At 36.5% G+C, this 27,604-nt stretch overlaps 1 protein-coding gene across 2 annotated transcripts; it reads right to left on the bottom strand.

The window, feature by feature from the left end:
• Positions 1-27,604, bottom strand: FZD6 (frizzled class receptor 6). Of its 2 annotated transcripts, XM_054590355.1 has the most exons (7): positions 27,417-27,604; positions 26,123-26,454; positions 10,964-11,160; positions 6,950-7,967; positions 4,382-4,530; positions 2,671-3,090; positions 1-1,339 (listed from the first exon to the last, which is right to left on the bottom strand). In XM_054590355.1, exons 2-7 carry the CDS (start codon positions 26,297-26,299, stop codon positions 1,171-1,173), a joined length of 2,130 nt encoding a protein of 709 aa, XP_054446330.1. In that variant the 5' UTR covers positions 26,300-26,454; positions 27,417-27,604; the 3' UTR covers positions 1-1,170. The 2 variants fall into 2 exon arrangements, with proteins under 2 accessions (XP_054446330.1, XP_054446331.1); XM_054590356.1 differs by lacking the exons at positions 10,964-11,160; positions 26,123-26,454; positions 27,417-27,604 and adding an exon at positions 9,308-9,369.

The following is a 27,604-nucleotide window of genomic DNA, read 5'->3' as shown; positions in this document are numbered from 1 at the left end:
ACCTGTTTGAGGAATAATGATTAATTGGAAATAAAATTAAGAAAATTTTTTAGTATTTTTAAAGTGTGTTATATGAAAGACATTTTACTTTCAGGACTACATTTTTTTCCTTTTAATTGGCACTAATATTGCTAACACACTTTTTAATGTTCAGAAAAATTCTATTTAGCTACTGGAATGAATTCTACATATTATCTGAGAAAGATATTGCACAAATACAAAGCATTTGTGGTATTCTAAATGTTAGAAAACAAAAGTTGAAACAAAAGTATACACAACTGTAAATGGTCATAATAATACAATATTGGGTGGTCACGAAACATTAAAAAAAAGAAAATCAATTGCACTTGGCTTAATTTATAAAATAACATTTCATCTACTAATCCTTCAGGAATTTTATTTTTAAAATGCAGAAGGATCAGCAACCAACATAATACAATCAACATTAGATACTCTTTCAAGAAGCACCTTATTTCAGTTGCACAATAGAGCCGTGAAATTCCTGAAATAATAAGACTTTATAAAATTCACACATTGAAGATGATAAGGTAGAATAAGTGGATTTTTTTAGTTGAAGTCTCATTATAACACCTTCTGGTGTGCCAACTATTTTTTATACCACAAAAGAATACTATTTTTCAATTTTCTTAGAAATTCAGTGTAAAAGCTACCAAAGTAGTGTGAAAATAAAATATCAGAATAACATAGTAAAATATTTGAGTAGATTTTCCAGGATTTCTAATAAAACTTCAAATACATATAAATTTACTTTCAAACATATAAAAAAGATACAAAGATACGTTTTTAACACTTCAGCAAAAAAATCTTGATTTTTATATCATAAATGGGAAATAGCACAGTATACCTTAAAATACTTTTAACAGGAGTAGAATCTTCATAAATAAAAGAAGATTCCTCTCCCTTCCTCCTCCCATGCAATTTAAAAAATACTATTAACCTACACATTTCTGTTTTTCAGGTATATTGTTATCGTTAACTTCTGTGTGAAATGAGTCATATTATTCACAGCATCTATTGTTTCCAGTGTAACAGCAGGCAATGTAGCTTTAAGTACAAAAGAAGACTATTACAGTGATTCATATACGACAGTGTAGCGGTCACCTCCAGTGTAACACAAATTCGCTTCTAAGTAACGGGATAACCTAGTTTTCAAGTATCTGAGTGACTGCCAGAGCCCTGCTCTTTTCTAATTCCAGAGGCCGAGTGAACAAGCAGTGATGTGGAGCCTTTCAGGCTGCTTGGTTCTGAAGAACTGGGGACCTGCAAGTTGTTGCTCTGCACCAGGCCAGTTTCAGTGACATCACTTTTTGGAGTGGCCCTAGGTAAAAGAACAAAAGTTGACAGACATACATACCAAGCGCAAATGTGATGCCAGATGTCCTTAAAACTGCTATCCACTCTTCATGAGTTTTATTTCCAACCGCTGTCCACTGTTATCACAGGGTAATTAACTAAATCTCCTTATGTCTGCTCTGACACCTCAGAATACAAATGCTTCATCTTCAAGTAATTTGTGCTAACTTTAGAAACTGTCAAGCACCACCCATACATAGGCTGAGCATGATATCTCATGGGGAATACAATTAATAAGATGATTCCTTATTAAGGAATTCCTGATTTGCTTGCATTAGCAAACATTTTATTGATTTTCCCCATGGATCAGACGCTATGTAAGTGATTGGGAATACAAAGATAAGCAAGACCTCGGCTCAGCCTTTAAGGAGTTTACAAATCTAGTAGAGGATAAAAACATGCATCTAATTACAATCCAGGCATGCAAAAGCTATTAGAGGAACACAGAGAAAGTGTATTTGGCCTACTTTGGGAGGGTGATGTAAGACAACCTTGACTCCTTCAAGTAATTGTCAGCATTCTGGCTAATTTCACATATACCTGTGTTTGGGTCACCTATGACTATATGAAGATAATGTCAATATCCTTGCATGCTCAGAAAATAAAATCATCTTATAATCATCTTTGTCTAAACTGACAACTACCTTTTAGACACTATTGTAATACAGTACTAATTATTTTTTTAAAAGATGTTATTTATTTTTTAGAGAGAGGGGAAAGGAGGGAGAAAAATGCTGACGTGTGAGAGAAACATCAATCAGCTACCTCCAGGCCAGGCATGCGCCCTGAGCAGGAATCGAACCAGTGACCTACTGGTTCCCAAGCCAGCGCTCAACCCACTGAGCTATGCCAGCCAGGGCTGTAATACAGTACTAATTAAAACTTAGCCTGAAGATGACAACAGAGTAGGTAGAAGTTACACTCACCTCCTCTCAGGACCAAACTGGAATTACAGCTAAAATAGGATCAACCTTATTAAAACTTAGCCTATCTGTCTCATGAATCTTAAACAGTTACCTAAATATACATGCAAGTCTTAACAATTACCATAGAAATGAAAATTACTGTTCTACTTGAACAACATACATGAAGGCTCTTCTCAATGCTAAGACTTAAACTACAAAATAGTACACTTAGAGGCTGAACTTCAACTTAAAACCACAATTCCTTGGATTAGGTATATAAACATATCATCTCGTCGAATGCCTTCTTTCCAAACACATTATGCGTTAATAAAAAACAGATTATGCAGTGTTCACAATAGTCATGATGTAAGATGACAAAACCGAAGCTCACCTGCCCTCACTCCGCGCACCGTCACTCTTGTCATTCACAGGGCCTGCCCGGCCTTTCCGGTCGGCCTGCTCCCCACAGAGTTTGGAGCTGGACACCGCAGGGGAGGCAGGCTCCCTACAGTCCTGTTCTCTTGACTTGGGAGTGCTCACTCCATCTTCTCTCACTTCCCTCACTGATGTTTCTGGAGAAGTTTGAATCTCTGTCAAAGTCTCTTGTCCTAAGTAATCGTGGTTAGTGATTGCTACTGCAGAAGTGCCATGATTTGGTGACGTTCCTGTGCTGGTTCCCATGGATTTGGAAATGACCTTCAGCTTATGTGAACTTGGTTTGTAGTGCTTCTTTTTGTGTTTAACTTTAGAATTGTGCTTTAAGAAAAACTCACATGACTCCTGCAGTACTCTTCGACTTTCACTGATTGGACTGTAAGGAAATTCAAGGAGAGGATTTACTTACAAATGTTAAGTGGTATGGTAGCAGCCATAAAGCATAGCACATAGCTGTGCTAAAAATCCTTATTCGATAAAGTTAAAAATTACATAAGATAAATATACAAAATCTGGGATGATAAATACTATGGATATACGTATATTGTCACAGAGTGAAATCTTTATGACAACAGTTTGTTGCTTTTGTAAGCAAAAGCAGTAGACTGGGAAGGAATTAAATAGGCGAAATGAAAGAATGAGGGCAAGGAAACACAAACCAGCCTAAAGCAGAGGACTAAACTGAACGCATGCCATGTGTAAGTACAGCAAACATAAAAGTAATCCAAAAGAGAGAGGACACAGAATATTTGTGGTCTTTGCTTAAATTCTGTTTTCTTTCTAGCATTAAAGGTGGCAAGTTATACTGAAGTTAGTGTGGATATATATATTTATACTACACTTGATCTTAGCCAAAAGGTCGAGAAGCGATGGATATATATATATTTATAAATATGGAATAGACATATAATAGCAGTGCAAAAAATTCAAAGTCCAGTTAAATGCAGTTCTTTGGATTTCAAAAACTTATTTGTGAAAAAGTCTACAGTTCTGAAACTTTTATCGCAATAAGTTCATTAATCAAACCAATGGGGAACAGTTTAAAAAGCTCTATTGTACACTGGTGGCAGTACATAGTATACAATGAATGTAAAGAATTAAACTGAACTATGTACTCATAAATGTAAATTGTTTTTGTAAATGTAAATTGTAAATTGTACTATATTGTTACAGAACATTCCTTAAGTTTGAATTTTTACCATCTTAGGCAAAGTAAATAAGTGAAATTTTAACTCAATATTGTGTGTAATAAAATTTGAAGGTAAATTATGATCATAACACATCACATTTGAATCACACTTTACAAATTTCCTTACATATATTTGATCCTACTTAATCTTTTACCATTGCTAAAAAGGATAAAATTATTTAAAGTGCTACACCCAAAATAGTGACTCCAATGAAAGCAGTAATAATATCAAGATATATTATAAGCCATGGAATGAAAATACACATTTTACAAATCTTTCATTCATATTTCAATAGAATAGTATATGTCGAAGACTATTATAATGAATGCCAATGTAAAGCATTTCTCTCCATGAAGATTTCTAAACTTGAAACAGTGATATAATAAAGCTCCAGTACAGTGATGACTTTTAAATAGTTTCTTGGTATTTGAGCTATTTAGTTTTAAAACAATGTGAGATAATTCAATAGGTTCTTACTCTCTCTTGCGATTTCGTTTAAAAAATCCAGCCCATTCTGTGCATGTCTTCTTGCTTCCAACCCAGAACACGGCAGAGATGCCGACAATTAATGTCATCAGATATTTTATCATAAATAAAGCCAATTCTGGTCGAGCTATTGTTTTTGCCTGTAAAAAAACAGTGAGTAATAGAAATTTTAGTGATACATTCTTAAGTGGAGAAAAGTCTATATAGTCAATGTAAAATGTGAACAAAAAACATAGTCTGTTTTATTATAAAATATTTGATACAACATATTACATAATGATCAGTACCTTAAGTGTAATACATTATTTACCTAAGTTCTGAACAAATAACCTCATATGTGTGTCATATTATATAGCTAAAAAGGGAAAAATACTTAAATACATTTAGGAAGGATGTCCTTCCTAATCTTGGCTTGATTTCCTGACCTTTTTCCTGCAGAAGTATACTTACCAAATATTTGCCTCTAAATATTCATCTTTTTCCTTCACTTTACCACAAAAAATACATTTAAATTCATTATACAACATACTATTTTAGAACCTTACACATTGTTGATGTTTATGTTATAAAAACTTGGTTAGAGCAAAATAAATATCATTAAAGTGAAAATATGGAAATTTCATAAAAATTAAATCATTCTTTCAAGGATAACTTTCTAATATTATTTTTACATTTCACAAATGTCACACCACTATATATACATTTTGTATTATATCTTGCTTTTTTTCACTACTGTTTCTTGGAGACCATTGTATATTGATAGAAATAAAGCTCTTCATTTATTTTTAAAGGCTGTCCTACTGTGTGGATGAAGCATAATTTACTCAAGTACCCTTATTAATGGATATTTAGGTTATTTCCAACCTATTGCCATTGCAAATAATCTTACAGTGACCATCTTTGTATGTATGCAATCACTCACATTTGTGAGCAGATTTGTCAATAAATTCCCATAAGGGCAAGATCAAGGAGTATGAGCATTTTAAATGATAGATACTGTCAAACTGCTTTCCATGGGAGGTTGAACTAATTCAACAACAAAAAATGTGTATTTTGCCAGAATTTCACTCATGCAGTGGCTACAAAACTTTCAGATGTTTGCCATGTCATATATAGACATATAATTTTATTCTAATTTTAATTTGTATTCCTCTTATAACATTTTGTACATTTAAGAGGGTTCCTTTTCCGTGAACCCTGTTCATATATTTTTTTTCATTCCTATATCAGATTGTGGGTATTTTCTTATGGATCTATAGGAATTATGTATAAATTAAGGATTTCAAAAACTTATTTGTGAAAAAGTCTACAGTTATGAAGGAAATATGCCCTTCAATTATGATGTAATGTATAAGTAAATTTTCCAAGCTGGTTTTCTGACTTTAGTTATGATGGGGTCTGTTGCCATGCAAAAAAAAATTTATTTTACTTAGTCAAATTTAGCAATCCTTTCTTTTATAGTTCCTGAATTTATATCATACTTATAAAGTTCTACTCCACTTTAAGTTTAAAATTTTCTCATTTTATCTTCTAATACTTTATAGTTTTTTTCTTTACAAGAAACATAATTTTTAAAAACCACAGATCTTAAAACTGTTTTATTAGTATATAATGGTTGTATTTTCCTCCTACTTTGCCAAAAGTACTAAAAATAGGAAACATTTAATATATCAGAACCATTTTAAGAGATAGCTCCCTTATTTAAATATATAGTAAAAATAGCCTATGGATAACTGACTATAGACAGTAAGGCAAGTAAAACTATTATTCCCACCCATCAGTATATAAAATATGTTAAAATGTAGTAACTTTCTAGAATATAAATTATGTAAAATGATTCAGCCTACATATTGTTTGATTTGATACATTATGATGATAGTACTCACAATCAATATAATTTATATATCATGTATAAATATTCAAAAATGTATAAAATCTATTAAAAACAAAATTTTCTATTAAAAACTCAACTAAAATGCTTTAAAAATTTTTCTGTTTTCAGGAATTTTTTTTTAATCTTAAAAACACCTCCTTTATACTATTCATAAACATCAAGAACACATGAAACACACTTTATTTCAATTGTACTTTTTTAAGTTAAATGATGGGATGGTTTAGGCAAAAATCATTTTCTGTTTTTGTAAGTGAATATTCTGTAAAAAATTGTAATATGATCAAATTAAATATATCCAAATAAAGTTTTCCCCTGTTAACTGAAGAACTTAAAACTCCCAATTCAGAAGTGACAATACTTCTCTTTTTCTCCCTATGCCAAGACTTGTTCTTTTGATTCTTTTCTTCATTACTATTAATCTTCCATTGCAACCCATGTAATTTTTAAAAGAATAGCTAAAGGAGGCACTATTATTGTAACAAAACTAAAAAAACCTTAAGACACTTATCCCCGTTTCAACTGATATATAGGGAATCAATCCTATGTCTACTGGATTTCTCACCTAAAATCTTAATTTATGTTCAAAACTAATTCAAGTATATTTCCAGGAAACATCTTCTAAGTTAAAATTAAATCATGAAACAATAGAAATGATAGCTGTTTACCTGATAAGGACATGGGATGTGGTACTGACGACAATGGTCAGAGACCCAAGTTATCTCCCAGGTAATCCTGTTCACTTGCTCATAGACATAACATCCAAGAAGTGTCACTAATGGCACAAGATACAGGCCACTGAAGACTCCAATTCGAATCATAAATTTCTTTAGTTTCTCTTGGTTACGGCCATCATGTTGTATAACTTGTCGAACATGATTTAAGGAAATAATGCCAGCTAAAAGAAGAGACAGCCCAACAAACACACAAAGGCACAGTGGCAAGAGTACAAAGTAGCGAGAAGCAGTCAGGTCATAAAGGCCAACAAAGCAAACTCCACTAATGTTGTCTCCCTCAACTTTGTTCATAGCAAGAAGCATAATAGTCAGAAAACCTGGTACTCCCCATGCCACAGCATGAAACCACACTGCTTTCTGTTCAATGGCTTCACAGCTCCATTTTCTCCCTGCAGCTAAGAACCATGTAATGGTAAGAATCACCCACCACACAGTGCCGGCCATGGTGAAAAAATACAAAAACATAAACAAAACGGTGCAGGCCTTATTTTGAGAGCCCAGAACAACTGTATCACCAACTTCTAGCTTCTCATCTGCCTTATTGCAAGCTGTGCTATTGCCTAGCAAGAATCCAATAAAATACATAAGAGATACAATGCTGTAACAGACAGAGTAATATATAATTGGTCTCTCTGGGTATCTGAATCTTTTCACATCAATTAAAAAAGTAAGGAATGTGAACAGGGTTGCACAAAGACAAAATATTGAAACTATTCCGATGAAACTTTTCGCAAACTCTAACTCATCACTTTTAAAATACATGTTGGGGCATGGAGGAGCGCATTGGTCAATTCCCAGAAACTTGTAGCCTTGTCCCCCAGAAGTCTTAAGATGCCTTGGACACCAAATTCCAATGTCTCTTTGGACTTGTTCTGTTTTCTTCTGAGGACCAAGAAACTCTGTGTGTGGATCAAGAGTTACAGGAAAAGTCTCATCACAATACTTTAATCTGTAAAGATTATAAAAATTAAATATATAAGGTCAACATTTTTATTGAGTCACTATTTTTTAATGCTGTGCTTTCCAACTATACAATATTTGCCTATGTATTCATAACTGATGGGAAGACACACAAACCTATCTACATAGATTACAGGTTAGAGTTGGGTAAAAAGTTTTGAAGTTGACTAAAAATTTGTGGTTGTTAATGTGGCCCTAACACACTAACAAACGAGGTCCGTCCAGAAAAAGTCCAGCTATTGTTCATATAATGAGAATGGTTTGGGCGACACTGATGTCCAGCAGTTGTTAATATAACGAGAATGGTTTGCACAGCATCAATGTAACCTGGCAGCAAAGGAGAGTAGACTGGAATGTGCATATGTGAACAATGACAATTTCACTGTACTAGTCAGTGGGGGTGGTAGATGCTATTGAGTGAGCACATGTACTGTGTGGCCCTCGCAGTCAAAGTGACTGAGCGAGTAGAGTAATGAATCTGCATCAGATTTTGTGTTAAGCTTGAATATTCCTCCACGGAAACTCTTCTGACTGGGCCACTGGTGACTGGGAGCTTCATCACAACAACGCACTCGTGCATCACGTCTCATGCAGAGTTGTTTGGCAAAACATCAAATCACCCAGGTGACTCAGCCTCCCTACAGACCAGATTTGGTGCTCTGAGACTTCTGGCTTTTCCCAAAATTAAAATCACTTTTGAACAGGAAGAGATTTCAGACCATCGATGAGATTCAGGAAAATATGACAGGGCAGCTGATGGCGACGGGGAGAACTGTGTGAGGTCCTGAGGTGCCTCCTTTGAAGGGGACTGAGGCATCATTGTCCTATGTATGATGTTTCTTGTATCTTGTATTTTCTTCAATGAATGCCTCTATTTTTCATATTACATGACTGGATACCTTCTGGACAGACCTCACATATATTAAATACAAGGCAAGTGAACATAAAAATCTCCTTACTTAGAAATCAATCAATTAATAATTTTAAAATAATGTTTGCTCTCAAGACTAAATATTTAAGAAAAATTTATGTTGCTTCACACTCTCCAGAAATAGAAGTTCTGGCTTGTCTGCTTATGAGCATACAAAATATAAGTCTTAGGAAAATTAAATTTTATTATCTAGTTCCCACAAGTTAAGTAAATAAACCACGTAATTAAGGTGATAACTGAAATAAAATTCTTTCCTGGATTAGTAGGGTAAAGTTCAAGAGATCTCTAAGTTATTAAAGACGGGCAAGAAGATCCCCAAGAGGTAGGCTGAGGACTAGCCTTACTCACATCACCATTTCGTTTGGTTTGGCTCTTTGCCTCCCTGTTTACAGGTTTACCTGAGTGATAACACAGGAGTATTGTTTTTGTGCAGAACTTTATCACTGAGTTCAATTTCTGTGTTCCGGTATTATTTTGAAAGATCTATATGGTTTAAAAATTAGTGGGAGTTTTAATGAGAAAGCATTTTAAATGTGCTTAGATAAGAATAGAAAATAATAAAATAGATGCCCATAAAAATAATACTCAATGCCCACCGGCTTTTTCAAAAATTAGTATTATGTCAGTTTTGCTTTATATCTTTTAAAATAAAGCAATATAACATTACAGAAAAAACTGGGACCTGTTTCTGGTTTTACTCTCCTTTCTCTCTCCAAAAATATTCATTACCGCAAGTTTGGTTTTTATTCCCCTCATGTATTTTGTTTTTAGTATTCTTACTATGTTATTTTCTAACTATAGTGTTATATAGTTGTTTCACAGGTTTTGGACTTTATGTAAGTGACATTATGCTGTATACATCATACTCTAGCTTCCTTTTATATTAAACTCTAACATTTTTAGGTTTATCCATATTGACAGACGTGGGTCAACTGCATTCAATTTATCAATTGTATGTTAGTATTCTAGCATGTAAGTACATCACAGTTTACTCAACTTTTTAAAAACAGACTTTTAGACTTTTCCCCATTAAACAAATTAAGAATAATGCTACATGATTCGTTGTTGGTGTAAAAGTCTCTATGTAAGATTTCCTAGGATGTAGGGTATGAGCATCTTCAACTTTTCTATATATAGTTGATCCTTGAACAATATGGGTTTGAACTGCATGGGTCCACTTATGTACAGATTTTTTCCAATAAATAATTTAAGTATAATTTTCTCTTTCTTATCATTTTCCTAATTACATCTTTTTTCTAGCTTGCTTTAATGTAAGAATACAGTATATAATACATATAACACAAAATATCTGTTAACTGATAGTTTATGTTATTGGTAATGTTTCTGGTCAACAATAGGCTATTAGTAGTTAAGTTTATGGGAAGTAAAAAATGCACGAATTTTTGACTGCATGGGAGGTCGGCGCCCCTAACCCCTGCATTGTTCAAGGATCACCTGTATTACTCAATTGTTCATGAAAATGATTATGAATCTGCTAGAAATTCATGAGTTCTACAAAGTTTCTTCACTTTCCAGATAAAGAAACAAAAAGGTAGCCAGCTTCCTTCCCAGATTTATTATATGAGTTCTCATTATATCAGTAGACTATTTCAAATTACAAGCTACCATTGTCCAGAGAAAAAGTGACAAAAGTAATTAATCAAGGCTAATGTGCCAAAAGGTCGGTGAATTGATAATAAGGTTTATTTCCCCCCAGGTAAGGTCAAAGGCACCATTACATGTTCTCAAAGAACTACGCACCTCTCCTTTGCTATCTCTAACACAGTTGTACATTTGCATTTCTTTGTATAGTTATTTGATTATTCTCCTTTCCTTCCACCCCACTGTAAGTTTCCTGAGAATAAGAACCAAGTCTGTTTTTACTCATCACTGTGTCCGCAACACTTATCACCTCAGTGCCTGGTGTATATTAAGGTGTAATAAACATGTTGAATCAGATAATGAAAGCCTGTCACTAACATTTTGGAAAGCTAACACCAAACAATATTAAAACATCATGATCATAAGAGTTTCCAGTTGGAAACGTAACTTACCTGTCACATTTAAGTTCCTCAGGCCATTGGATCCCAAAAGTGTCAATTAATTTTTTACAATCAGAATATACTTTCTCACAAAATTTACGACAAGGTGGAACCACATGAATTTGCTCTGTGCAGGTTGGTACAAAAGCTTTGCAAAGGAAAGTTTCAACATTTGGTGAGCATTCCAGATTTGCAAGAGGAAGAAAGAGCTATTAAGAAAAACAGCAAGATTAATGTTAGAAAACATTTTAATAACAAACAGAGAAGTTAATTTATTTACTGTTTAAAGTATATACATTTTCACTTATACTCCAAGAGAATCTTTAACTATTACTCTCAATACAATCAAATTTTGAGGTCATTTTGTTTAGTCTGTTAGACTTAGGAGCCTTCAGACACATGCAATAGTATTTTATTCTATTAATAATTTTTCAAGAAGACATGTTAAATCAAAGCAAATCAAAAGCATGAGTTGATTGCTGGGTGAAATAAATTACACAAACATTCAATTTATAAGTATATGATGAAATATTCAACACCCTAACACTGTACTGAGTACTCTAGGGAATAAAGCAACTTGGGGGGCAGAGGGAGCCGCGTGTAAAAGATGTGAGGATCACGAGAGAACATGGTGCATTCAGGCCAAGAAGTTGTGCCTAGAACATTAGGTCAAAAGGTGGAATCAAGGAGGTACTAGAGAGAGGAATAAGACCAGAGTATGCTGGATCTGATCATGGAGAACACAGATGACAGGTTAAGTTGCTTGGATTTTAATATACAGAAATGGGATATTATTGGAGAGTTTTAAGCAGGAAGTGACTCTACATGTAGTCTGACAGCTGAGTGTGAATTGTAGGTCCAGACTTACTGGCTGTGCATCTCTGCCAAGTTACTTAACTTCTGTTTTAGTTTCTTCATCTGCAAAGTGGCAACAATAACAGTAGCTGTCTCATAAGATTGTTGTGAATATGACGTTAATAAGTGTAAGCATTCAATAAATGTTAGTCATTGTGATGCTTATACTTTAGGGCATAGGGATGGGCCCTGGATAAACATGCTATTTTGACCAAATGTGTTTATCTCCTTTCCCTTGTTTCCTTACTAAAAAGACAATAAAGAAAAAAATGGTATTAACCCATTAGTAAGTGAACAGGAACAACTACATTAGTGTATTTGAATTTTCCAAAGAACAGAAACGTCTAAAGAGAAAGTCCCAAAACTTTGAGTGACAGAAAGCTATTGGAGGAGTGAGAGGTGATTTATGTGGACATGGGAGTGGCTTACAAAATAGGAGAGGAGGGATTCATATGAAAATAAACTGATTTGTCCCAAAGAATCTGAGAGTCTCAGTTCTTCCAGGTATCAAGTAGCATAAAAGGCTAAAACTGAAGGAATGTTGACAAGTCAGCTCTTCTCTATGTTTTTCCTCTCCCCATCCTGGGAAGCCAGATGCCACCAAATTCTACCAGGGTTGTTTCCAGGAGAAATGGAGCTACAGATGTTCTTGCACTCAAGCTACCTGACACAAATCCATGCAAGATACAGCACAGAGTGAAAAGAGATTGATCTGAGTAACAGTCTATCTAGTGAAATGGGAAGCCCTTGTCCCTTTCCTGCCCTGTCCCCAAAAGACTGGTATATAGGCATATACCACCATCCCCAATTTTTGAAAAAAACTTAACAGTCTTGGAGGACGAAACCTCCACATATTGACAATGAAAACGCTTGAGTTCACCTTACTGTGAAGCCCACCAGTAACAATCCCCATTATTGCACATGGAGCTTTTCAATGCACACAAATATAAATGGGTAGCCAAGCATCATCAGGCATTTGAAGAAAGCCTTATAAGAGACAGGGACCAAAACAAGCAAGGAGATAAAAGGAAATTAGGAGGAAACAGCTTACGCAGGGGACAGAAGAACACGAAACAAAATAAATCACAAAATAAACAAAAACATTAATATCTTAAATGAGAAGTGATTACATTCATTAAAAAAGAATAGCATGCTATGGAAAATTAAAATAATAAGATGGCTGAAATAAAGAATTCTATAGAAGGATTAGAAGACAAAGCTGAGGGAAGAGATGAACAATTAGAGAGAAAATCCTCTTAATCAGAGGATCAGTCTAAGTGTGCAACCTCTGACTACACGGGCTTTAGAAAGAAACAACAGGGGAAAATGGAAGTGAGGGAGTGAGGAATATGACATTTCTCAGAGCAGAATACCAGCTTCAAAATGAAAAGGCCAGCATCACACTTTGCAATCCTACCACTAGAACATTTCTGGGCTAAAACTTTAATTAACTCTCTTTAAAGAGATCTCTTTCACCTTTCTCCTTTCTTTTCAAACCTCCAATTCCACATCCCATCTTAGTTGATGATTTTGTTCCTAGTTCATTGAGAAAACAGAAACCAGATAATTCCCTCACTCTCTAACTAAATGTACCAACATACCTTCAACTTAATCCATATTCTCTGCAATGGAAGAACAGCTTGAACTCCTAATCAACCAAGTCCTCCACCTGTACACTGGATTCTGCCCATTTGACTAGCTAAGGACTTTGTTTCCGCACTTGTCTCCTATTCTGGCTATAATTTCTGTTGTCTATTATATAGTGATTCCTCCATCAGACAAACTTGCTCTATTACCTCCCACCATTAAAAAAAAACAACAACACAAAACCCACAAAACAATACCTTTTCAAAACAATACTCTATATCCCAACCCCACCTAGTTGTTGTTCCATCTTCCTCTTCCCCTTTATAAAAAAAATCCTCAAAACAGTTGTGTATGCTCACCTTCTCCAATTCCACTCTTCCCATTCCCTCTTGAGTCCACTCTCCAAACAGGTTTTGTCTCCCATGCCCCAGTGAAAGCTGCTTTCAGAGTCAAAATAACCTCCTCATAGTCAAATGCAATGGTCAATTCTGAGTCATCTACTCCAATCTTAACAACTTTTGACATAGTGGACTGCCCTCCTGAGATATAAGTACTTTTTTAACTTGGCTTCTAGAATGCCATTTCCCCTGGATTTCTACCTATCTTGCTGGCTGTTTGTTTTCTTTTCAAATTGATTTGGGGGCGGAGGGAGAGAGACAGGAGGGCGGGGTGGGGGAGAGAGAGAGAGAAACAGAGACATCGATTTGGGGATCTACTTAGTGACGCATTCATTGGTTGATCCTTGTACGTGCCCTGATCAGGGCTGGAACCTGCTACCTTGGCGTATCGGGACAATGCTGTAACCAACTGAGCTACCCAGCCAGGCTGGCTTTCTTTTTCTGATCCTCTTCCATTTCCCAATTCTAAATTACGCAGTGCCCCCAGAGCTCAATCCTCAGACTGCTTCTCACTTCTTGGGGGAAACTCATCCAGAACCATGGAATTAACTAACAACTATACATGAAAAATTCCCAAATTATCTCTAACATCCAACTCTCCTGTGAACCCTACACCTGAATGACCACCCACCCCCTGGACAATTCCAAGTGCTGTCACCATGCATCTCAAAACCATGTCCAGAACATAACTCAATGCCCCTGCATCCTCTCCCCCAAATACTCCGTCTTCCCCATCTCTATAAGGTGGTACTACCCACCATCCACCAAGTTGGGTAGGATGGCCAAGTCAGGCCAAGGATCTAAAGATTCATTCTTTTCTCTTTCTCTTACCCCATATCCAATCCATCAGCAAATCCTGTTTGTTTTCCCTTCAAAATATATTTCAAGTCTATTTCCCACTCCTACTACCCAATCTAAGCCATTACATCTTCTACCTAGACTACCAAAACCTTCTAAGAAGTCTTACTACTTCTTACTCTTGCTAATTCTAGTTAATTTTCATACCAATCCATACTCCCACCAATGTGATCCTTTAAAATCTGAGTTTTAAAAGTCTTACATTGTTCAAAAGACTCCAATAAAATAAGTTCCAAAGTCCTTACCAAGCCCTATGAGGCCTTACATTTCATGGCCCCTGGCTATGTCTCCAGTTTCACTTCCTATCATTCTTCCTTGTACTCGCTCTTGCCACCAAACTGGCTTTTTGCTTCTTATTTCAAGTATATTTGTCTCAGAATCTTTGCGTTTACTCTTCCTTTACCTAGAACATTCTTCCACCAGTTAGTAACAAAGCTTGTGTCCTCATTTATTTGGGTCTCTGCTGAACTGCCACCTCAGAGTCATTCCCTGCCCATTCTATGTATAAATTGTCCTGTCATTCTCTGTTCCATCACACCATTTTGTATTTCTTTATCACTATCTGGCATTTCATTAAATACTAGTTTATTTCTTAATTTCTGCCTTCACCACTAGAATATAAATTCCATGAAGGAAGAAATTTTGTCTGTTTTGTTCTCTGTTATATTCCCAGTTCCTAGAACAGAGTGTGTGTATATACATATATATTTCTATTTATTTATTTATTTTTATCCTCTTTGGAGGACCTGCTTATTGATTTTAGAAAAAGGGAACAGGAAGAAGACAGGGTGGGAGAAAAATATCAATGTGAGAGAGAAACATCAGTTGGTTGCCTCTCTTATGTGCCCCAACCTGGGACTGAACCCACAGCCTAGGCATGTGCCCTAATGGGTAATCAAATCTGCAACCTTTCAGTTTATGGGACAATGCTCTAATCAAGTGAACAATACTGGCTGGGGCTTTTCTACATATGTTTATTGAAAAACTGAATGACTATCTAGAACAATGAATGAGCAATGACAAGGCATATCAATAAAAATGTTTAGAGAATCATGATAAAGAAATAGCAAATATTTCCACAGAGAAAAAACAGATTACATGCAAAGGAATTAAATCCTGAATATCTGATATCAGATGCTAGAAGACATGAGGAAATAACTAATATTCTAAAGGAATACTGTTTTCAACTTAGAATTCTATACCCAACTAAATATTCAGGTGAAAGCAAAATGATGACAATTTTGGCCCTGTAAGGAATAGATTTTAACTTTAAAGAATTACTATTAAGAGAGCCACTTGAGGATATAGTATTTCTGAAACAAAGTGAAGAACTACATGAATAAAGCAGAAAGGAAAATGACATGAGACTCAGGAATTAGGTAATCCAACACTGGATTTGAATGGCAAGAGGAACACGAAGGCTACATATTTAGTTCAGAAAGCAGTCAGAGCATTTTGATAGGAGGACAGACAGCTGAAGGAGAAAGGTCTCCAAGAGCATGGAAGTAAAGAATCAGAATGTCAGATTCTATATTATGAGCATTTGAAAAGATTGCTGCTAGGTGTCTAACAAGTCTGTTGAGACATCTGAAAAAATATTAGTAATAGCTACATAGAATACAAAGCAAATGGGGAACAATGCATTACTGTATTAACTATGGGGCATAAGGTATTAAAGAAATTAATGCAAACAAAGTATACTACTTGCCTCTGTAGTATACAACATTTAATATTCCTAGTAATGTTAGCACTAACTATTGATGTAACCAAAAATTGTATTAGGAGGTTGGGAGGAGGAGTAAAAGTGGTGGAGTAGAAGAAACCAATTATTAACTACCATAATATAAAAGAATAAATAGATACTACCTGAGGTTCTGAATTAATGCATAAATGACAGATTAAGCATATAAAGCATATACTGTTAGAGTATAGTAAGTACTCAGTTAACATTGCTGATAGAGCTATGACTAAGTAAAATGAGGTAAAATCAATTTTTTACCATAGGCTAATTGATATACATAAGATTTAGGTAACTACAGCATCTAATCAACATTATAATGAAATGATGTTGAACAAAAAAACTATGTTATTCAAGAAATTAATATTTGTTGGTATATAGCCTACATATCAGAAGAACACCTAATGGAGTTCAAAGTGGCTTCTTTTGGGGGAAAGACTTCAGTGAGGGTGGAGAAAAGTGGGTAGGGCCTGCTGTTTTCCTGTTAAAAGCCTTTAATATTGAGGGCTTTTTCAGCTTTATTCAGGTATAAATGGTATATGATAAACTGAACATTTATAAAGTATACACTCTAGTGGGTTTTGAAGCATTATCACAACCAAGGTAATAAATAATTCTGTCACCACCAAAAGATTTTTCTTGCTCCTTTATAATCTCTCCCTTTTACCTCTTCTCTCATAACTCCCGACCCCAGGAACCTCCCACCTCTGGCAACCATGGACCTTGCTATCATTATAGAGTGTTATTTTCTAGAATTTTACATAAATAAAGCAATGTAGTATATACTCTTTTTTGTCTGGCTTCTCTCACTTAGCACAGTTATTATGAGATTCATCCATGTTTTTCCATGTATCAACAGTTCATTCTTTTTAGTTGCTGAGAAGTATTCCATTGTATGGCTCTAACATAATTTGTTTACCCATTCACCTGTTGATGGACAATTTGAAGTGCCCGTGGGACATTTGAGTGTGCATAGCTACTAGTAGGCAGCTAATAAGTAGAACAATGATGGTGAAAGATTTAGGTTAAGGATTTGGAAGTCAACATTTTAAAAATGGTCATTGAAATAATTTAATTAAATTACCTAAAAAGAACATATATAGAAAAGATAAAAATTCTGATTCAAGGGGAATGCATTAAACTTACATATCAACATCTCCATCCTTTCCAAATGCCATTGAAATGAGAAAGTATATAAATAAAAAAAAAAACTATAACTACACACACACACACACACAAACAGGGAAATGTCTTATTACTGAACTATAAGCTTTATGAAATTTTCAAAAGATTAAAAAGAAGGAATAAGGACTTTCACTTTTAGCTGTATGACCAACTATACATCTCCTGCCATAAAACATTCAGATTCTGAATAAACTTCAACAAATATACTTTCAAATGCATTGCTGAGCACTATATACAACTAATGGAATAGTATGAAACTTATAAAGTAAAAAATAACAAAACTACAAGGAGAAATGGGCAATTCCACGATCAGCATAGGCAATGTCAATCAATGTACATTTCTTAGCAAATGTAAGGTCAAGCAGACAAAAAAATAAGTAAATATGAGATGTGATTAACAAGACCGATTGGAAGGGCACATATAGAACCCACATCTAACAATTAGAGGACAACAGGACAATTATAGGACATCAGACCAGGGGAGAGTTCACCTTGTCTTGGTGGGGCAGTGTCTGAGCAGACAGACCTGCCACAGTTGGTATCCTATTATATCGCTCTCTTATTTGAACAATACTGAGACCTGACCCTTTGCCACCTAACAGAAGCTTGCTGGAGAGCAAACAGCAGAGTACTTTCTCAATTTTCTCTTGCCTAAGCGGGAGAATGCCAGACGGTGTGAGTGTCCTCCTCTGGGACTGAGTTGGAGAAGGGGAGGCATGAGAAGCTGGTAGCATTTTCTTTGTTTATTGTCCCAAATAAGCCTAGTTCCTAAAATTTTTGAGTGTCTGGTAATTAGATCCTGTAGTAGAAAGAATTAAAACACACTGTCTTTAATATTGTTCTAAATCAGAAGCCAGTTTGCAATAGCTATGATAAACTCATGGTCAGCACTTAAGAACTATTATTGTCCAATTTAAGGGCCGGCAAAATAAAAGTAACACAGGTAGTTTTGCTGTATTAAAATAATTTTCTTACAGGGCAAACATGGCAAGTCACATCCTTTGTTTAATTCTTCCAAAGTGCCAACACTGGTTAATTCAACAATGTTGAAATTCATGCAGTCTTCATAGGATAAATCAGATGTTGAAAACTAAATAACTTCAGAGGCTAGGCAGGTAAATTCAAGGGGATACAGGACAACAGGGCGTAGCTGGGTAGCAGCTGCTGCTCAACTCCATCAGATGTTATTTGGGAAAGTGGGCCCAGAACTGTCAGATATATCAATTTTCAAAGAAAACAAAATCTGGATTTTTATGTGAAATCTCCAAAAATATTTTTATTTTGTCATTTTATTTTTATTTTTTCCAAATCACATTTATATTTTATTTTGTCATCCCCTGAAATCTCCCAAAAAGCTTATACCAGGAAAAAAATATGTGGGGAACAAGGCTTATTCCATTCAGTCTTCATCATAAGCAACTGGGTTTTGTTTGTTTTTTCAAAGACTAGAAGCTCACAAGGTATGTTGTCAAACAGAAATCTTGTCACTTTGATATAAACATTTAAAATACTGTACAGGACAAGCAAAATGTCTTCAGGTCAGATCCATTAACTTGCAAGTTCTATTGCAAACTAATAGACAGGAAGAACTATAGACTAGGGGACTTGAAAGTCTATTATTTTCAAAGAGCATGTGCGCGCGTGTGTGTTTGCCAAGGGACGTGTTCTTTAAATAAGAGGTTACAAAGAGCCTGATATACTGAATAAATAAAAGTACAGCTGCTCTGGCTGAAGAGGAAGCCCGCCCTCTGAGACACCTTTCATTGCTCCCCAGTGACCTCAAAGCACCTCCTGAGATCACAGTTTATAACCAATAACCTCACCTGAACCCTCAAATCACAGTGAGAAAAGGCAATTCGATTTCTTACTGAAATCCTCAAATCTAGTCTGAATTAAAATTTAAGTGCCCAGATCCAATGCTACTTTACTAATACTATATAGCTCCTGATAATAAATCAGAGTTTTGATTTATTCAACACTTACCATAAGCACTGTGCTTTTTCATATACCAGTTCTTCGTACAACAACCCTGTGAGATAGGTGTTCTTATCCTCACCTTGTAAATGAGGAAACTGAGACTAACAGGTGAAGCAACTTTTGTAGGTTTGCACGTGCAGTAAGTAGCAAACAGGATATGAACCCACAGTATGTCCTCTTTAACCCTGACACTATGCTGTCACCCAGCTCTCCCTGAAAATTACCCTTCCCTAAAACACAAGACAGTCATGAAAGCCAACAAGGATGAAGAGGAAAAAATATATTAAAAGAAGCTTGGGAATCTTCCACATAAAACAAACAAACATGGTTAAAAACATAAACCAAATGAGCACATTTCCCTAATCTTTTGAAGTAAAAATACTGATTAGAATCTCTTATGCTCTTCCACAAAATGTCCTGAGTGTTATTCTGTGAAACCCAACTTTGAGATGAAAAGGCTTACTAACTTCGCTGATTGTGGTATTTATGATGTCCTTGATCTTATACTCAGAATTGCTGACTGGTACAGCAATTACACTAAGAATGGGTTATAAGTGATCTCAGTAAAAGGAATTCTAGAACTGGTTTTCTAGCCTATCTGGGGCTGAAAGCAGTAAATACTCTGTCAACTCTTCAGCTCTGTGCCTCAATTCCATTGTCACAGGCTCTAATCAAATTACTGTTTAACAGGACATTGTACCGGCCCGTTATATTTAGGACGTAAAGTTGATGAGGCCAGTAAGATTAACCCCACATAAATAAAACGGACCTTCCCCCTTGGTTTTGCTAATACTTCCTGGTACCAACTGGACACAATTATGGGACACCTAAAGTAATCAATCCGAGCTACCTCTCACCTACTTATGACGTCAGGTGTATTCAAATAGCATTCCATCTTCAAGTGGCCAAAGCAGAATTAAAGGCATGTGAAAGAAGTGTGAGAACATTACCCGCAGAGTCAGGATGCCTACTTCTGCCACACTACCCCCTGTTCCTTAAAGTACACCAACGGTTCACCATGCTATAAGGACATGATAATGGAAGGAACCCTAATACGGGCCTGGGGTTTGTAGCAATGTAAGATCCTGAAGAAAAAGTCTAGGTTAGAATTCTAATAGAGAGGGATCATCAGAAGAAAGATATTTTGATGTTTTAAAAATATATAAAGCTAGCCCTCAGCAAAGTGGTTCTGCAGAGGTGTCTTTGCTATGCTTTGCCTCCTTTAGGGCTAAAGGCACAAGATACACAAACATTTGTCACTTCTCTGAAGCATGAATCCGAACCCCACTGGTACATGGAAACAAGCAACTTTACCAGTGACCAAGGTCTAGTGGCTGCAAAGCATCAGATTCTCACTTCGGGATTTACGCTTTCTACTCATGGTGGCATACACAGTAACTCTCAAGAAGATTTAAAAGTTCCATTTCTTACTTTAAAATGGCACTAAAAAGAAAGACAATTTCTACTGATGGTAATGAAAGTAGAGAGAAAGTGATGGGAAAAAAGTGATGTACTGATGGACAACAGGCTCACTAAGGATCTAAAGGGTCCCTAAAGGTTTACGCCTCACAGGACAAATACTGTCAAAGTGGTTACAAGGGTCTTGAGCAAATCCTTTGAGAATATTAATGGACTACTGTATAATAAAGTGGTAAAGCTTTGCCACTTATTTTCATAAATGTGACCAATCTCAGGCAAGTCATCTCCCTTAACAAATGCAAAGTGGAGCCTGGAATACAAGAGAAAAATAAAAAGCAAAAATTTACAATATTTCCATATTTTTTCTATTTTAGAAACATTTCTTAGCAGAGAGCATTACAAATTTTAAATTATCCAAAAGAGCTTTTCTTTGGATATTAGAGATATATACACAGTAACTGGTTGGCACTATTAAAAAAATCTGTCCAATGAAGTGTCAATTTTTTAAATTTAAAACTTATACCTTGAAAAACTGTAATTCTGGGGAAGCTACACATTCAGCTACACAGTCAATAAACATTAATGAATGAATACATGAAAAATAGACAAACTAGAGTAATAAGGCTTCATTATCTACATGCTACTTCCTCAAGAAAAGGAAATTATGACAACAAAACAATCACCCCGTAGTCTGAAGGAACCATGACACTTTATGGCCAGGTTTCTCCTGAGTGTATAATTAATAATAGCCTACACCCAGAATATCAGGGAATGAATGTCTCTGTAGGAACCTGGTGTCTAAATGCAGAGGCTCCCAGAAGAAATATTGTCCTCTGTTCACATTCAGGGCTGACCCTGATTCTGCAGACTGAGAAGTAGTCAGTGTACTTTCCCAACTACTGCTGACACAATACCACAAAAGAAAGTATGCTCGCAGTTTCTACATTTAGAACACAACAATCGCCACTACACATACAATGACTTGGAACACCTTTGAATGTCTATTTTTTAAAGACTTTATTTATTTATTTTAAGAGAGAGGGGAAGGGAGGGAGAAGGAGAGGGACAGAAACACCGATGTTGAGTGAGAGACATCGATTGGTTGGCTCTCGCACACCCCCAGCTGGGGACCTGGCTTGCAGCCCAGGCACGTGCCCTGACTGGGAATCGAACCAGCGACCTTTCAGTTTGCAGAACGATGCACAGCCCATTGAACCATACCAGACAGGGCTCAATATCTATTTCATTTTAAATGACTCAATAGCTTACTTTCAGAATAGTTATTTTCAGAAAGCCTTCCCTGAAAATAAAGAGGTCAGTCACACTAAAGATTTTCTTGCCTGTGTATGGGGGTATAAGAGTAGAGAAGGAAGAAAGGAAGGGGTCCACTAGACTCTTCTACAAGCAGAAAAATGAAAATATTTAAAAACCACTGCCGAATAGAAATAGACTTTTCTTATGTTTGTTTATACAGGTTTTCTCCATCCCTTTACTTTGAATTGAATAGAGACATTTTAATAGTGCACATTAACAGGTGGAAAGGAAAGGGGTTGGGTTTTTCTTGCCCTTTGGCTCATTTCCCTTTAGACTTTTCAAAAGTGGAATGACCACATGCTGTTCCAAACATAATACATGACTTTGCTTTTGCCTAGACCTCAATGAAGGCAATTCAAAAAGAAAAACAAATATTCCTCTTTCCATTTTCCCTAGATCGGCCTCAGCTCTTTTTGTATGAAATCAGTCTCTCAAGGGACAGCGACCTAACAATTTGAGAAACAATGCTCTAGATATGAAACAAAAAGGAGCACAATGGAAAACCAGCAGCCATTTGTTTTTCCACCTGGGAAAATTAGACCGTACAACATCCTTTTTAAGAAGCCAAGTTGCTGCTCAGAATTGTAAATTAACTCTTTGTAATACAAATTAATTTAGCTTCAGTTAATAAAATATGGAAAAAAACCAAAGTCCTTGACTTCAGGCAATCTCTTAAATAAAACTAAAAAACCAGGATATCCCTAGAGTCTTTTGATTTGTGATAAATTTCACTTAAATTTTTTGTGTAAAGTAAAACATAACTCGGGTAACATTAATAAGAATGCACAGTGTTTATTTATAAATGTTATATATATAAAATACCTAAGAACACTTTCAAATACTTTAAACCAGGGTTCAGCAACCTATAGCCCATGGGCCAAAAAAAAAAACAGAAAACAAACCCCCCAAAATGGCCTGCTGCCTATTTTTGTAGAGTTTCGTTGAAACATATCTACACTTATTTGTCTATGTATTGTCTATGGCTGCTTTTTGTGCAATCACACAGCTGAATAGCTGTGACAGAGACTGTATGGTTTGCAAAGCCAAAATATTTATTATTTGGGTCTTTATGGAAAAAGTTTGCATTTCCTGCTCTAAACCAGTAGGTCTCAAAAATTTATATTCATAAGAAACACTTGGCTACCTTGTTAAAATACAGTTCCTTGGGCTCTATCTTCATAGATCATGATTTACTAGGTTGGGATGAGGTCCATGAGCTTGCATTTCTAACAAGTTCCCAAGCTGCTGGTCTGATGAACTCAACTTTGAAAACCACTGTTCTAAACCATTTCACATAATCCTAGATCTGCAATGACCATAGAGGCTATAAGGTCTATAACCTAGGATAGCCATCATACTAAATGACAACAGAAGCATGAAAGAGGAGAGATAGATCTCTTGAATTACATGAAATTCCTAGAAGCTAAGAAAGAACAACATCAGATATTTCTTTCAGCCCCTCATCCTAACATTTATTCATAATGAACACTGAAAATTCAACAGGGACCAGTAGAAACCAAAGACAGGTTGGAGATGTAAAACCCAATCTATTCTTTAGAGAAGCTATAAAAAACTTCTTAAAAAAAGTAAAAGTCAAGGTATATGCAGTTAATAATTTAGTAGCTGTCTGGACTATAAGCTTAAGTCCTAAAATACAATGTTTGAGAAAAGTCTGATACATTGAGTTTATAATGCAATGGTCCAATCAAAAGATGAATTCCTTCATTTCATAAAAATAAATGCAAATGGTTAAAAATGAAATTATGTAAATAAATTCTAACACACATGTGGTAAGCTAATATGAAAAAAGACATAGGGGATGTCAATTGATACATTTTATTAGAACTAGGCTCAGGCAGAAAGTACATGATATGGAAACCACCTAAATATATTAGACACTGCATAAGATAAAGGTGGAAGATAAAGATTTGGGGAAAAATTTTCTTTGCTGATTCATTAGGGCTGGAAACACCAAATATATTCAGCCTTTACTGAGCATCTACCATGCTCAGAGGCACTGTACTGGGCATTAGGGATAGAAATGTAAAAAATACCATCTCTTAAACTTAAACATGTATGTAGCTACTACATAGAAAGGGAACCAGATTTTTAAAAATTTTAGAAACTCTACAAAACATGACTTATAAAACATATACTATCATTAGAGTAACTATGAATGAATGATACAATTATTCCTTGACGGTATCCCCACTAAATATTTTATTTTAATCAGATTAAACCATCAAAATAGTTCTGATTAAAATCAATAAAAGTCTCACTGCATCATTTGTTTAGTGTTCAAAATCACATCTTGCACTGGTTTGAAAGACCACTTAAAGATTACAATAATAAAATTTGTAATGTCCTTTTAAAGGACATTACCTTAGTCCTTAAAAGCCCTCCTATTTTAGACAGGAGTCTACAATGAGGTAGTCCAACAACTATTCAACTAAACAACAATGGAAGACTTCTGAAGCTGCAAAATCAAGTCTAGTTAGTTTTTTAAGTAGTGTGTATATTAAAATTATAGGGATTTCATCTCTTAGCAACAATGTGAGGCGGGAGAGCCTATACCATCTTGGGCAGTTTTTCTGTAGTAAAACTACAAGAACATTTGTCTTCTTTCCTTCATGAGACTTATCAATCTAACAGATCTGTACAAGAGTCTCTATAGGTAACTCTTTCTTCCCATACCGCCCTAGCAATCTGCGTATCTCTAAGCCAGAGGCCGGGAACTGAGGCACCTAAGGCAATCTTCGGTGTCACTCTGGGCCCCGGCCCTGCACGTGGTTTCTTTTAAAAAGTATCTTACAAAGATCATTTAAGTGCGTCAAAAAGGTCACTTTTTAGCAAAACACTATCTACAGCACCAAAATCTTCCAGTAATTGATTTGCTTCACAAAACGGTGCCAAGTGAACATTACAACTACTTATGAAAGTATACCGGATTTTGCCATGTATAATGCACACCCGTGTTTTTGGCCCAAACTTTCAGGGAAAAAAAATCTTTCATTTTAATTCAATTATTTATTTATTTGTATTTAGATACTTGTTTTTTGTGTTATAAAGGAATTTTAGCATTTATTTTTTAACATATTATGGTACAAGAAATGTTATGTAACAGCCCTGGCTCGTATGTCTCAGTGTTTTGAGCGCTAGCCTACCAACCAAACAGTCCCCGGTTTGATTCTCAGTCAGGGCGCACGCCTGGGTTGCTGGCCATATCCCCAAGTGCTGGGCATACAAGAGGCAACCACACACTGATGTTTTTCTCCTTCTCTTTCTCCCTCCCTTCCTCTTTGTCTAAAAATAAATAAATAAAATCTTTAAAAAAATATATATTTTCTATAACAAATAATTACAAAACAGAAAAACAGATACAGGTATTTCAGGTACTGCCCATGTACAATACGTGCCCTTATTTTTCCCTCAAAAATCTGGGCAAAAAAAGAGTGCATTATACACGGCAAAATACGGTATGTAGTCCGGACAATACAGATTGTTATGTTCAATGAATTAGGAAAAATTCAGAATTCACAGTATTAGAGGAACTACCATAATTGATTCAGAAAGCAAAATGTTTGCCAGCTGCAAGATTCTTCAAAATCATTCATAACTATATAAAAAACCAACTCTATTAAGCAAATCCGCTAAACAGAGCCACAAACGTACACAAAACATAGACTCTTAGCAGGATTTAATTTTCAAAAAGATATATTCCAAATAGGACTTGCACACAACTGAAAGAATCCCTTTCTGTCTTAAAAATGGCACATTTATAAGTTTATTCCAAAACTGAGCATAAAATATTTTTCGATAAAGGTATAAAGAACTACTCACCTCCATTTCTACAGCAGCGGTATTCTGGTCATAATGACCCATCAGATTAGGGAAAAATGTCATGTTGTAGGTCATTTTCATACATCTGGGAACAATAATTGGTTCACAGGTGAAAAGACTGTGCCCTCTTATGAGGGGTAGAAAAACACATATCCACAAAAATGTAAACTTTTCCATTTTCTTCAAATTCCTGCTTTTACCGCATGGCTTCGATTAACCGCTCTTTGCATTCTCAGATTTCCACCCAAAGATAAAATGTTCAAATTTCTCACTTCATTATTTCACCATTTCGAAAGAAGCTCTTTTCCTGAAAATGAGTTCCGGGTCAAGGACTGTAAAAACAAGCAAGAGACAGTATCAGCAACACTTGTCATAAACAAACGCGGACGTTCAGGTGCAGAGCTAAGACTTTCACCGTAGGTAACTAATACTGGAAAAACGACGGCAAATCCCGTCCTATCGAGATACTCTTCCACCTGCCTTGGCCCAGGCTGTATCATTTGCAGAGGAAATCTCATCCCTACGGAATCACTGATGGAAGGTTAGCGCTTACGGAACACAGGGTGAAAAGCGGCCATTGGATGAGTGAGATGGGGGGAAAAAAGGAATGCGGGGCGTCAGGAATAAGTTAAAAAGCATTAATAGAATTAAAAAAAAAATCTAAGAGATTCTGCTGGACACCTTACACGTACGAGAAAACTGGGTCCCAGGGAAATTCTTGAAGACCTAATGAGTTCTTAAATAAATTATTTAAAGACTCTACAGAGGCAGTTTTTGTGGCAGTGTTCTGAAGACCTAATACTTTCCCGTGGAGACGCCGAGGCTTCCTACCTGCGGAGGAGTGAAACTAGTTTTCATGAGCTGGAGGGAGCAGTGAGCCCACCGAAAGGGAAAATAAACAGATCTGTCCCTGGAGGGCGACCTAAAGTCTGTTACAGGGAGGCTGTGGGCCCTGAGGCACGAACGACCGCACCCCCACCGCCGAGCACACACCCGAGCCCAGGCTTCCAGCGCCGGGCGGGGTGACTCGCCCCACACCCCGGCACCTGCCCCAGGCCTGTAACCGGGCGGCGGCGTCCCTGGCCCCGCGGGGACCCGTCATCGCCTTTCAGGAGCGGGTCCCAACTTTCGCGGAAACTTCGCCCGTGCCGCCCGTCTCGCCGCCGTCTTCCCCGCACCTGCTGCTCCGAGCGCGAGTCCCCGTTCTGCCCCGCACCGCCCGAGGCCCGCCCCGGTCGCCCCGGGACTCGCCCGGTCGCGGCCGCCCCCCCAGCCGGTGCCGGAGGAGCCTCACCTCAGGCGACGGTCGAAGGCAGCTCTCCTGCCGCGTCCCCGTCCAGCCTACCATTCACCAGCGGCCTGAGCCCGCTCCGGGGACGTCCGGGACGCCAGCCGCCCCGGGAGCCGCACGGGGAGCGAGAGCAGAGCGATCCCGCGAGACTGCGCCGCCAGGTCGGCGGGCAGGTCCGGGCTCGCGGCTGC

This window comes from Pteronotus mesoamericanus, unplaced genomic scaffold (assembly GCF_021234165.1).
Source record: "Pteronotus mesoamericanus isolate MK-2021 breed Mesoamerican mustached bat unplaced genomic scaffold, CSHL_Meso_final scaffold_174, whole genome shotgun sequence".
NCBI classification, from domain to species: Eukaryota; Metazoa; Chordata; class Mammalia; order Chiroptera; family Mormoopidae; genus Pteronotus; species Pteronotus mesoamericanus.
Note: the sequence above shows the minus strand (reverse complement) of the source record. Positions and strands in the feature narration are given on the sequence as shown.

What these genes read in the sequence shown, in the direction of transcription:
- FZD6 (XM_054590355.1), bottom strand. Translation starts at nt 26,299, where the DNA reads ATGGAAAAGTTTACATTTTTGTGGATATGTGTTTTTCTACCCCTCATA. An exon ending in CCGCTGCTGTAGAAATGGAG is followed by an intron (nt 11,161 to 26,122) that starts GTGAGTAGTTCT and finishes TTTTCTTAATAG; the next exon opens with CTCTTTCTTCCTCTTGCAAA. An exon ending in AAACGAAATCGCAAGAGAGA is followed by an intron (nt 3,091 to 4,381) that starts GTAAGAACCTAT and finishes ATTTCCTTACAG; the next exon opens with TCCAATCAGTGAAAGTCGAA.